Consider the following 13,458-nt stretch of genomic DNA (forward strand, 5'->3'; position numbering starts at 1 on the left):
CCCATACACAAAAATGTATGCACGCATGACTGTAAGTCGCTTTGGATAAAAGCGTCTGCTAAATGGCTTATTATTATTATTACATGACAATTTATGAGCGCATCAAAGTTCTAATAACCAAGTAGTACAGCCTCATAAATGCACGCCTTGGAGATTTGATGTTTCTTATGCTGAAATGTAGCCTTAACATCCTATCAAAGATGTAAGCCTACTTCTGTAAAACTCAGATGAATCAAATGTGTAGCTAAATCATCCTTATCGGTTGGTTATTCTGGTAAATGCATATGGAGACGAAATAACTAGGCAATAAACATAGGCTTTTAATCCAATTTATGCGGAGGAAAATAAACCTTGTTAATTTTTTGCATTGGTGCTATGAACCTAAATAGCCTATGCCAGTATTACAGTCACATTTTCTATGTTCGTCCATTTTACTTGTAAGCGTCCAGCTGAGCAGCCTAGTCACTGCCTTGTTACCGTACACCCAGTCTCGGGAGGTTTGGATTTGCGTGAGTGGGGCTGGATCTCGCTCAGTGCGGTGAATAAGCTCGCAGAGCGGCTGTGCGGAAGTTCTTTCATCCGTGCTGCAGAAGGGGCTTGCTTCGCCCTCGCGATTATTCTCGTCACAAGTTTATGGTTCGATAAAAGCGGTTCAGGTGGAACTTCTGGACATTGCACCCCAACTTGAGTTTTACTACATCCACAGTCTGCCCCATTTATTGTCGGTGAGTATTTATTCAGTGTTTTCACAGAGTAAACATTCCTGCTTTCGGAAAAACCCTGTGCTTTTTTTCTCATAGCGTGATTGCGGGAAGAAGCGCGGGGGTGGCAGTGCGTGCTTGCGTGAGATTTCCGACAACACTGCCACTGCCGTGGAGGTCTCTCCATTTTGGTTTCACATTGTTTGGTCCTCCCGATATTTTCAACAAGTAATAATAATCACGCATTCACTCTGTTGCTCCGATTGGAATTATTGTAAAGCTGTTTAGTTCATTACTTTTAGTGAGGTATGATTGACAGCCACGATGCCCGCACGACTGAGTCTCCAAAATAGGCCAATGAAAATGGGTGGGCGGGATTTGAGCAGGCGACGAGTAACGACAAAGAGACGGCATTTTTTTTATTTTCTTTTGCCATAAATAAGAGGACATCACCTCACTGCACATTAGAAAAAGTAGACCATTGATAGAATGCAGATAGACTAGACTACAGCTGTTAGACAAACATATATTTCATTGTGACCAACTAAGTTCAAGTACATTTTATGTTATAGGCTTTAAAAAAGGCTACAAATGCAGTGCAGACTATCAACAATGACAAGCCACCGGGGTCTGACAACTTGGATGGAAAATTACTGAGGATAATACCAGACGATATTGCCACTCCTATTTGCCATATTTTCAATTTAAGCCTACTATAATGTGTGTGCCCCCAGGCTTGGAGGGAAGCAAAAGTCATTCCGCTACCTAAAAATAGTAAAGCCCCCTTTACTGGCTCAAATAGCTGACCAATTAGTCTGTTACCAACCCTTAGTAAACAATTGGAAAAAATGGTGTTTGACCAGATACAATGCTATTTTACATTAAACAAATTGACAACAAACATTCAGCATGCTTATAGAGAAGGACATTCAACAAGCACAGCACTTACACAAATTACTATTGATTGGCTGAGAGAAATTGATGATAAAAAGATTGTGGGGGCTGTTTTGTTAGACTTCAGTGTGGCTTTTGACATTATTGATCATAGTCTGCTGCTGGAAAAACGTATGTGTTATGACTTTACTCCACCTGCTATATTGTGGATACAGAGTTACCTGTCTAACAGAACACAGAGGGTGTTCTTTAATGGAAGCCTCTCCAACATAATCCAGGTAGAATCAGGAATTGCCCAGGGCAGCTGTCTAGGCCCATTACTTTTTCCAATCTTTACTAATGACATGCCACTGGCTTTGAGTAAAGCCAGAGTGTCTATGTATGTGGATGACTCAACACTATACATGTCAGCTACTACAGCGACTGAAATGACTGCAACACTTAACAAAGAGCTGCAGTTAGTTTCAGAGTGGGTGGCAAGGAATAAGTTAGTCCTAAATATTTCTAAAACTAAAAGCATTGTATTTGGGACAAATCATTCACTAAACCCTAAACCTCAACTAAATCTTGTAATAAATCATGCGGAAATTGAGCAAGATGAGGTGACTAAACTGCTTGGAGTAACCCTGGATTGTAAACTGTCATGGTCAAAACATATTGATACAACAGTAACTAAGATGGGGAGAAGTATGTCCATAATAAAGCGCTGCTCTACCTTCTTAACAGCACTATCAACAAGGCAGGTCCTACAGGCCCTGGTTTTGTCACACCTGGACTACTGTTCAGTCGTGTGGTCAGGTGCCACAAAAAAGGACTTAGGAAAATTGCAATTGGCTCAGAACAGGGAAGTACGGCTGGCCCTTGGATGTACACAGAAAGCTAAAATTAATAATATGGATGTCGATCTCTCCTGGCTCAAAGTGGAGGAGAGATTGACATCATCACTACTTGTGTTTATGAGAGGTGTTGACATGTTGGGTGCACCGAGCTGTCTGTTTCAGCTACTGGCGCACAGCTCGGTCACCCATGCATACCCCACAAGACATGCCACCAGAGGTCTCTTCACAGTCCCCAAGTCCAGAACAGACTATGGGAGGCGCACAGTACTACATAGAGCCATGACTACATGGAACTCTATTCCACATCAAGTAACTGATGCAAGTAGTAAAATTAGATTTGAAAAAACTCCTTATGTAACAGCAGGGACTGTGAAGCAACACAAACATAGGCACAGACACATGCATACACACACATGATAACATACACACGTACACATGGATTTATTAGTGTAGATATGTGGAAGTAGAGTAGGTAGGGGCCTGAGGGCACACAGTGTGTTGTGAAATCTGTGAATGTATTGTAATGTTTTTTAAATTGTATGAACTGCCTTAATTTTGCTGGACCCCAGGAAGAGCTAATGGGGATCCATAATAAATACAAATACAAACTCCACTATGTAAACACTGTTACTGTAGAAAATCTGTCATTGACATCACTGTAAATCTGTAAATGACATAAAAATGATAAACTAGCTGTATACAATTTTTTGTTTCCAGAGGAACACGGCTTCCTGAGGAACACTTACATAAACACACACACACACACTGAGCGGTTGGAGGCCAGGGTCTGTTACAGTGTAGCACGCCTGGAGTTTAGGGATTAAGTGCCTTGCTCATGGGCACAAAGGCAGGAGATGGAATACCCAAATCCCGACATACTTTTCCCCCTTCATACTTGGGATTCAAACCAGCGACCCTCCGGTTGCAGGCCCACCTCTCTAGGCTTTATGCCGCCACACTAGTTCAAGACGTAATGTGCTGTGCTCTATATTATAGAATTAGGATAGATAATTTTGAAATCCGCCGATTTGATAATATAGTCCTGTGTGAGTGCACACCTGTGTGACTAATGATCTTTAGGGTGATCTTATCGCGAGAGTGTTATTTTAAGGGGACCTTTTTGTGGTACAATTATGTGCCACATGTAGACCTTTTGAAAATACTTTACTTCAACATGCAATGTTGAGCACTATTTTGTGAACTTTTTACATTTACGTCATTTAGCAGACGCTCTTATCCAGAGCGACTTACAGTTAGTGAGTGCATACATTTTTTATACTGGCCCCCCGTGGGAATCGAACCCACAACCCTGGCGTTGCAAGCGCCATGCTCTACCAACTGAGAGTTTATATTTTTGTATTTCCTCTGTTTGAATCCAATAAGCAACCATTCATGTGTTAATCATCCTATGACTTGGAGGTTGGAGAAGCCTACCATTTAGTTGTCATGTGGTGTTAAGTGGCTGTTTCCTCTTGAGTTGTGAATAGACTGATTCAGATTTTTTATTTATTTATTGTTTTATTTAACCTTTGTTTTTAATGAGGGTTATTGTACAGGGATAATAACAGCTTAATTAATCTTAACATGTGCAAATTTACACAGTTGTGTTTTTAAACAGATTTGGTGCCTGCTACATTAGTTATTTAGCATCTTTAGATTGAAGCATTGCTTTGCTAATTGCTCTCCCCTTCACTCTTCCAGGGTGATGGCGAGGCCAAGCCACAGCGAGCATGTCCTGCAGCAGCTCAACAACCAACGGGAGTGGGGCTTCCTGTGCGACTGCTGCATCGCCATTGGCGACATCTACTTCCGGGCCCACAAGGCCGTGCTGGCTGCGTGCAGCTCCTACTTCCGCATGATGTTCATCCGGGACCAGCAGGGGACAGCTCGCATGGACCTCAGCAACATGCAGATCAGCGCAGAGTGCTTCGACCTCATCCTGCAGCTCATGTACCTGGGCTGCATAGTGGTGGGCAGCTACGAGTTCGAGGAGCTCAAGGTCTCAATGGCCTACCTGCAGATGTACTATATCCCAGACACCCTGGAGGACCTCCGGGACATCAGGAGCGCCTCCAACCTTACGCCGTCCTCCTCTGCCTCCTCCTCTTCCTCCACCACCTCGTCCGGCTCCTCTTCCTCCGTTGGCCCGGCAATTACAGGAAAAATGATGTTTGGAGTCCGCATGTACGATCAGCAGAAGCCAAGCGCCCCAGAGGGTGAGCCCAAAAGTTTGCCCAAAGTTGCCATCACTGCTGTGCCTGTGCGACCAAGCATTCCTGTCCCAGTCAACAGGCCTCCACTTGTGGTGGAGGATGTGGCGTCCCCTTTGGTAGTAGTTGCACCACCGTTTCTAGACAGTGTGGCTGAGCAGCCTTGTGACCTGCGCAAGAGGCCTGGCGGCCGGAGTGCCACCCTGAAAGAGCGCCCCCGCTTCGGGCGCACATACACCTGTGACGACTGTGGCTTTGTCTTTAGCTGCGAGAAGCTGCTGATAGAGCACATCCTCACCTGCACCAACCGTAAGGCCTTTCAGGTCCCCAGGACCAGCGCAGAGGCAGACAACGACTCCAGCAAGGCGGAGAGCTCGGCCTCTGAGGGGATGGAGGAGCACAGGGTGGTCTGCAAGGGCGAAGAGGATTGGCCGGACCACAAGTCAGACGCCGACACAGTGATCAGGTCCGTGACAATTGGTACGGATAACGAGCCTGGTTCTGCCAGGAATATCACCATCAAGATGGAGCTGGAAGAAAACGTGGTGTCCGAGATGGATGGCATTAAGGTGGTCCAGGTGGGAGAGATCAGTGCGAGGCACAGTACACTCAGCGACACTATGAGGGAACCGATTAAATTTAACCGGGAGGCCGAGGCTGATGTTTCAGTCATGGACGACAGCAACGAGCCATTCGAGGGGCACATGTCCAGCAACAACGATTCTGTCATACCTGTTAAGATGCGCAAGGTTAAAGTGGAGAAGCAGGACGGGGACAGTTTGCCATGTGAGCTCTGTGGAGAACTGCTCACGAAGGAGGACCAGTCGGCTCACTACATCTCCAGCCACATGGGCCACATCTGCGCCTGCGGGAGGTGTGGCCAGGTCCTAATCAAGGGGCGGCAACTGCAGGAGCACGCTGAGCGTTGTGGTGAACCTCAGGGTGCGGACACCGACTCCCATGGGGAGGAGGGTGACTCACCCCTGCCCGAGGACCCGCAGGCCATGGACGATGGGCTGCTGGACGGGGGCGACCTGGCCTGCCCCCAGTGTGGCCTACTTTTCCAGAGCGAGAGCCTGGCATTGGAGCATGCTCTGGCCTGCCACGAGCAGGAGCTGTTCCGCCCCGCCCAGCTGGAGGATGGCGGCGTCGAGCCGGACCACCGGCGCAAGCACTTCTGCGCCATCTGTGGCAAGGGCTTCTACCAGCGCTGCCACCTGCGGGAGCACTACACTGTCCACACCAAGGAGAAGCAGTTCACCTGCCAGACGTGCGGCAAGCAGTTCCTGCGTGAGCGGCAGCTCCGGCTGCACACCGACATGCACAAGGGCATGGCACGCTACGTCTGCCCCGTGTGTGACCAGGGCACCTTCCTCAAACATGACCATGTGCGCCACATGATCTCGCACCTGTCCGCCGGCGAGACCATCTGCCAGGTGTGCTTCCAGATCTTCCCCAGCGGAGAGCACCTGGAGAAGCACATGGACGTGCACCTGTATATCTGCGGCGTCTGCGGGGAGAAGTTTCGCCTTCGCAAGGACATGCGAAGCCACTACAACTCCAAGCACACCAAAAGACTTTGTCCTGCCTGAATTTATGCGTCTGTTACCTAAAAGCCATAAATGTGAGAACAAATGTATGCACTTAAACACCAAAAAAAGAAAACCTATCAAATCTACACTTTCAAATTGTATGAATAATCGAAGTGTGTTATTGCCTCAAATTTTTGTCATTTGTCATTCAGATTCACACCCCTGTACTAAACACACATTAATGCCATTTGATGACGTTGCCACAGTAGACAAATCCTTGGCACATTTGAAGGCTTTTGGAATCTAGTGTTTCTCAGCAAACAGCCTATGCAATACACAGTTAATGGAATGAAGTGGATTCAACTTAAGTTCATTGCAAAGAGGTGTTTTGATTGTAATATAAATCCACATTTCAATATAGTATTTGTGAACAGTTACTGTACATAGCACTTATGCATTGACAATTTAAGAATGGCCTTGCCATTGCTTTTGCTTTTCAGGGGTGCATGAGTGGCATTGCATTCCTAAACATTGTCTGCCAGTCGATGCCACTGTGCAATGCTCACGTCTTTGTCATTTCAATGTAACGCATTAGGGGACATGGACAAGCATAACTGAATATCTCAACAAATCGACTGATCTGGCACCTTGTATTTTCAAAATGATACTACGAAATGAAAAGAGAGGCACGGTTTGTTTAGCCCAATCATAACATAGGCTACATCACAGGCTCTGAAATTCCTGTCTTTAAAGGCCCAGTGCAGTCAACAACGTGATTTTCCTGTGTTTTAATCTATTTACACACTATGAGGTTGGAATAATACTGTGAAATTGTGAAAATGATGATAATGCCCTTTTAGTGTAAGAGCCCACAGGGGACCGCACAAAAAAGTAAAAAAAAATGTATGCACTCACTACTGTAAGTCGCTCTGGATAAGAGCGTCTGCTAAATGACTCAAATGCCTGACATTTCTGCATGGTTTTGGTGGGATGGAGTTTTGGCCTGCCTGGTGACATCACCATGCAGTAAATTAGTTAATAGACCAATAAGAAAGAGTTCGAAACCTCTCTGACAATAACAGCTAGTTTTCAGTTTTTCCCACTCCCAGACAGTCCTAGCAAATTTCTTTTTTGAGAAATTGCTCTTTGCTAAGAAGCCATTTTTGTTTATTTTCGACCATTTTAATTGAAAACAATCACAGTAAGGTACTTAATTGTTACCCAGAAATGATTTGATATTGAGATAAAAACAGCTGCATTGGATCTTTAAGCCCCAAATTATATTTTTTACACCATAACGTAGTTTCTTTTTCTACCAGAGTTGATACACATGACTACAACTCATATCAGATATAAAAATAAATGATGAGTTGCTTTTTAAAGGGAAAGTTCAATGGCTGTGAGAACTTCAGATTGTAAATAGGTTGCATATCAAAACACAAAAAAAAACACTAGAATTGCTCCACTGGTTGGAACCTGAACCAATAGAAACACATGCTGTACTCTTGACAATGGTTAGCCTAATTCCATATGAAATCTTTCATGCCACCAAGGCAAGATCATGCACTCGCTCTTTTGCTTAATCAATGATTTACTATGCAATGTTGGGCTATACACAACTCTGAAACTTTCATTCGCTTTTCAAACACAAGTGTCGATTCAAAGGATTTCTATTGTTGATATACAGTAAATAATTACTTTTATCACTGTGTGAGAAAACAGTTATGATGTCTACAATGATTCTTATTCAGTTTTCCTGGTAAGGTAGGAGTATTGTATATTACCTAAACAATTAGCAACATAACTTAGACCCAGTGACTATAGGACAGTAATTTGGCTTTACAGACAATCAAAACTCATATTTTCTTCTTGCATACTGTACACAGACTAAAACGTATGTCTGAATCCACTCTTGGGAACTTTTATGTGCCAATTGATTACTTCTATTTCATTCATGTTACATTTGCCTTCTCTTCAGCTTGGATAGATTTAGTAGGAAGATTCCCTTTACATTTGCCTTTGTATTAACTTGTGTTTGATTGCATTACACAGCCAATATTAAGCTTTGTCCTACGTTGGTGGTGTTATATTGCGGGGAGTTACTTGAACAATATGTCTCCTGCATGTTGGACAGTGTCACACGCGTTGCTATTGTGAAATGGTAATCCTTTTGTTGCACTGCAGAGAGAACATACTCCCTTAAAACATCTTAAAACGATATGCAGTAATGTGGAAGCTGCTAAAGCCTCTTAAAGTAGCTGTCCAGTGTTTCCAGATTTCTATGAAATATGATCTATAATTACAGTGGCTTGCGAAAGTATTCACCCCCCTTGGCATTTTTTCTATTTTGTTCCCTTACAACCTGGTTGATTTTTTTGGGGGGGGTTGTATCATTTGATTTACACAACATGCCTACCACTTTGAAGATGCAAATGTTGTTGTTGTTGTGAAACAAACAAGAAATAAGACAAATAAAACAGAACTTGAGCGTGCATAACTATTCACCCACCCCAAAGTCAATACTTTGTAGAGCCACCTTTTGCAGCAAGTACAGCTGCAAGTCTCTTGGGGTATGTCTCTATAAGCTTGGCACATCTAGCCACTGGGATTTTTTTCCCATTCTTCAAGGCAAAACTGCTCCAGCTCCTTCAAGTTGGATGGGTTCCGCTGGTGTACAGCAATCTTTAAGTCATAACACAGATTCTCAATTGGATTGAGGTCTGGGCTTTGACTAGGCCATTCAAGACATTTAAAATGTTTCCCCTTAAACCACTCAAGTGTTGCTTTAGCAGTATGCTTAGGGTCATTGTCCTGCTGGAAGGTGAACCTCCGTCCCAGTCTCAAATCTCTGGAAGACTGAAACAGGTTTCCCTCAAGAATTTCCCTATATTTAGCTCCATCCATCATTCCTACAATTCTGACCAGTTTCCCAGTCCCTACCGATGAAAAACATCCCCACAGCATGATGCTGCCACCACCATGCTTCTCGGGGTGATGAGAGGTGTTGGGTTTGCGCCAGACATAGTGTTTTCCTTGATGGCCAAAAAGCAATTTTAGTCTCATCTGACCAGAGTACCTTCTTCCATAGGTTTGGGGAGTCTCCCACATGCCTTTTCTGGCCACTCTTCCGTAAAGCCCAGCTCTGTGGAGTGTACGTCTTAAAGTGGTCCTATGGACAGATACTCCAATCTCCGCTGTGGAGCTTTGCAGCTCCTTCAGGGTTATCTTTGGTCTCTTTGTTGCCTCTGATTAATGCCCTCCTTGCCTGGTCCATGAGTTTTGGTGGGCTGCCCTCTCTTGGCAGGTTTGTTGTGGTGCCATATCTTTCCATTTTTTTATAATGGATTTAATAGTGCTCTGTGGGATGTTAAAAGTTTCCCAACCCTGATCTGTACTTCTCCACAACTTTGTCCCTGACCTGTTTGGAGAGCTCCTTCGTCTTCATGGTGCCCCTTGCTTAGTGGTGTTGCAGACTCTGGGGCCTTTCAGAACAGGTGTATATATACTGAGATCATGTGACAGATCATGTGACACTTAGATTGCACACAGGTGGACTTTATTTAACTAATTGTGACTTCTGAAGGTAATTGGTTGCACCAGATCTTATTTAGGGGCTTCGTAGCAAAGGGGGTGAATACATATGCACGTACCACTTTATCCACTATTTATTTTTTAGAATGTTTTGAAACAAGTTATTTTTTTCATTTCACTTCACCAATTTGGATTATTTTGTGTATGTCCATTACATGACATCCAAATAAAAATCAATTTAAATTACAGGTTGTAATGCAACAAAATAGGAAAAATGCCAAGGGGGATGAATACTTTTGCAAGGCACTGTATGCTACTATAGCTAGGTTTCCATCCAATTGGCGACAGATTTTCATGTGAATATTCCAAAATCCGCATAAAAACTAAATGCGCATTTTCCCACCAGAGATGTTGCAGATAAAAAGCTATAGGGTGATGACGTAGTGCACATAAAAATACCTTTTGCGGTTAAAATCCCATGTACCGTCAAAAAAACACAAGTTAAATGGGTTTCCATCACATTTAACTCTTGATGGTTTTCTCACAAAAAAATGGCATTATATAGCTGAGTGTTCCCACTCCGGTATTGGCACTGCACTCTAGCCAACAGTGCACAGATACAGTACTGTATCTGCACACTGTTGGCTAGAGCGCACTTATAGCATACATCAGGGATCATCAACTAGATTCAGCCGTGGGCAGATTTTTTTTCTTGAGTGGATGGTCAGGGGGCAGGAACATAATTACAAATAATTTGTCAACTGCAAATTGTCCGCAAGAAGCCTAAACGGATATAATATTTAACTAAAACAGAATCATTTCAAACCTTGCTTACATTTGTATATGATCACATGCTGTATATCTCTCTATTATGCGTGGGAATACTTTGGAACAGATTTCCAAAAATAAAATCACTTGAAGCTGATTTTCTGGTGTTTTAACTGTCTTTTATGACCAACAATAACAATTAAAAAATTAGCTCAGAAAGCTTGAGGGGCCAAATTGGGGAACCATGGCCTACATGATGAGATTATTATTAAAAGTGTTTCCACCAACATTTCTCGCATAATTCATTTTACAGACACAAAAAGATCCCACCTTGTCTCGTGTATTTTGTTTTGTCGACATTTGGAAAATTTACCGAAAATCTTTCCGTTTCCATCAGGCCTGTCATTACATTTTATATCCGACATGTAATCTACTCGCATAAAAAGGTTAGATGGAAACCTGGTTAATATGAGTGAAATATCTTTCCTTATTAAAAAAATTATAATATTAAAAAGCAGCTTTTCTGTTTGAATGGTGTGGGCGTATACCGGTCGATTTAAAATATCCATGACAAGGAAACAGCTGATTGGCCAGCTCAGCCAATGAGTCAGTGGGCAGATTCGATTATACTGAGTCGCGGGGTCCCGGGCAAAGGCCCATAACATCATCGGGCGAAAGAGGGGAGGAGCACCCTTCTCAAATCAAACACTATTCTGCGCCGCTCTGTCATTCTGTCAACAAGGTACCATGGTGCATTGTCCAGAAACATACATCTATTTTCCATCAAATAAATGTTAGAATTTGCTAACTCATTTTTAATTGGGAAGGCAAATAAAGCTCAAAAGCAATCACTTTTGCATTTGAAAACAGAGAGTCCTACTTATTACTCCACGTGCTCCTACGTTTCTTTGTTTTGAGCCGACTTCGCCATGGGCTTTGAACAGGGCACCTAGCTCATGCCTGGAGGCAACCCGGTTCCAAAACGAATGCAATCAACTTTCACCCGGTGCAAAATACACCTACACGGGCGCCCGGGCGAGATTAATCGAACCCCTCATTGAGCTGTCTCGGCCAAAAACAAGCATTTTTTCTCTCTAATGTATGCTTTGGCCACAAATACAAGTATAGGATGAGTCAACAACATTATTTGGGTATGAGTTAACAGATTATGAGCTTTTAAAAGTTAGATTTTAACTGGACAGTTATTTTAAGCCATCACAATGTAGGCCTACAACATGACCATGTACAGATGCAGGATCTTAATTTGATCACTCTTTTGTTGCTGAAAATTAAGAAAATTAAGATGAGCTTCGTGATTTATATAAATTCACTGAAAACCCACACTAACCCATGATTATATTAACAGTATTGGACTTTTCATGTAGCCTACTTTTGGCCAGCTAATAGCCTAACCACAGATCAAGCAACTTATATACTAAATGTTAAAATACTTTTGCTGCAGGATTATTTTGCTGTGACAATATAGGTCAAATTTAAGATCCTACATCTGTATGGAGGTTGTATTTTAGTCACCTTAACAGGAGTGACATCCCTTCAGGGGGTAAAATAAGCATTACTAATCAAATCAAATGTTATTTGTCACATACACGTGTTTAGCAGATGTTATAGCGGGTGTAGCGAAATGCTTGTAATGAGCAAGCAATCAATATTCTGTATATGATCTACTACTCAGGGCCCTATTAAATCAAAAGCGGGGTAAAACAAATTGAAATGATCCTTTTTGATCTTCACACCGTAACAGTTCTGTAAGAACCATTCATCTTACTATGTATAACTGTACCTTGGTGGTGGGGAAGATGGAAAACATGTTTCCTTTCGTTAAAGTATATTGGAGTGAGAAGAGTTTGAGAACCAAACCGGTGTTAAACAAAAGCATAGGTAATTCGTCATTTTTGTGTTTTTTACTGCTGCAATTTAAATGTGTTATTGCTTTTTAGAACCGTTAAAGTACTGCAAAATGGGTAAGAAAATGTGTTGGTATGCATACAATCTGATAACTCCTATCACCTCAAGTGAGGCTTTTATCGAGTTAACCCACTTGGGAGAGATTGTAAGGAGCCTACCTTGGCAAGGGTTGTAGTATTTAATATATTTCATGATGAAGGAAAAAGATACAAAGGCTGTGTTTACACAGCAAGACTAATTCTGATTTTTGGGGGACAAATCAGATCAGGTCTTTTGCCAATAATTGTGCAAAAGATCAGAATTGGGTCACCTGTGTAAACACAGCCATTGAGCTATGTTCATTTGCATTGCAAATGGTATATGTTGAGTGATTTTCCTTTAACTACACACAGCCAAACTAGGACTAGCTCCTATGGTCTGCACCTGACAACAATCCAAGATAGATATTGGAGGGAGAACTGATTTGTTCTCTAATCCACACACAGGGCAGAAAACAAAGGCTGCGTTTACATAGGCCGCCCAATTCAGATTTTTTTCCCCCCTATAATTGGACCAATCAAATCAGCTCTTTTGCCAATAATTGGGCATAGATCAGAATTGGGTTGCCTGTGTAAATGCAGCCATAGAGCCATGTTCATTTGCATTGCAAATTGTATATGATGAGTGGTTTTGCTGTAACTACACTGTCGATATGGGACATTTTTAGGATAAACACAAGTTGATGGTCATGATGCAGCAACTGATTGCATGAAATAAAAAATAAAATGAACAAGATTGATAATAAAAAATTTCACCAACCAAGTGTGGTGTTTTGCAAACTTCTTTTTTCTATCAACATGCAGGTATGTAGCTAGAGTCAGAAGTGATTTTTCGTAGCAGGTTGGAGAATTTACGCAGCAGGTTAGGAGAAGTTACGCAGCAGGATAGGAGAATTAGGTTAAAGGTTAGGAAAAGGGTTAGGGTTAGCTAAAATGCAAAAATTCTCCCCCATGCAACTTTTGAAGTCACTTTGGCTTTGTTTACACAGACAGACCAATTCTGATCTTTTGTTTTTTAC

At 42.6% G+C, this 13,458-nt stretch overlaps 1 protein-coding gene across 1 annotated transcript; it reads left to right on the forward strand.

Annotated features, from left to right (window-relative positions):
• The first annotated feature begins 66 nt into the window (after positions 1–66).
• On the forward strand, positions 67–6,994 carry LOC121552724 (zinc finger and BTB domain-containing protein 1). The gene is made up of 2 exons (XM_041865739.1): positions 67–725; positions 4,136–6,994. The coding sequence occupies exon 2, from the start codon at positions 4,140–4,142 to the stop codon at positions 6,234–6,236; it is 2,097 nt and encodes a 698-aa protein (XP_041721673.1). The 5' UTR covers positions 67–725; positions 4,136–4,139; the 3' UTR covers positions 6,237–6,994.
• The last annotated feature ends 6,464 nt before the right edge of the window (positions 6,995–13,458 follow it).

Source organism: Coregonus clupeaformis, chromosome 36, assembly GCF_020615455.1.
Source record: "Coregonus clupeaformis isolate EN_2021a chromosome 36, ASM2061545v1, whole genome shotgun sequence".
Taxonomy (NCBI): Eukaryota; Metazoa; Chordata; class Actinopteri; order Salmoniformes; family Salmonidae; genus Coregonus; species Coregonus clupeaformis.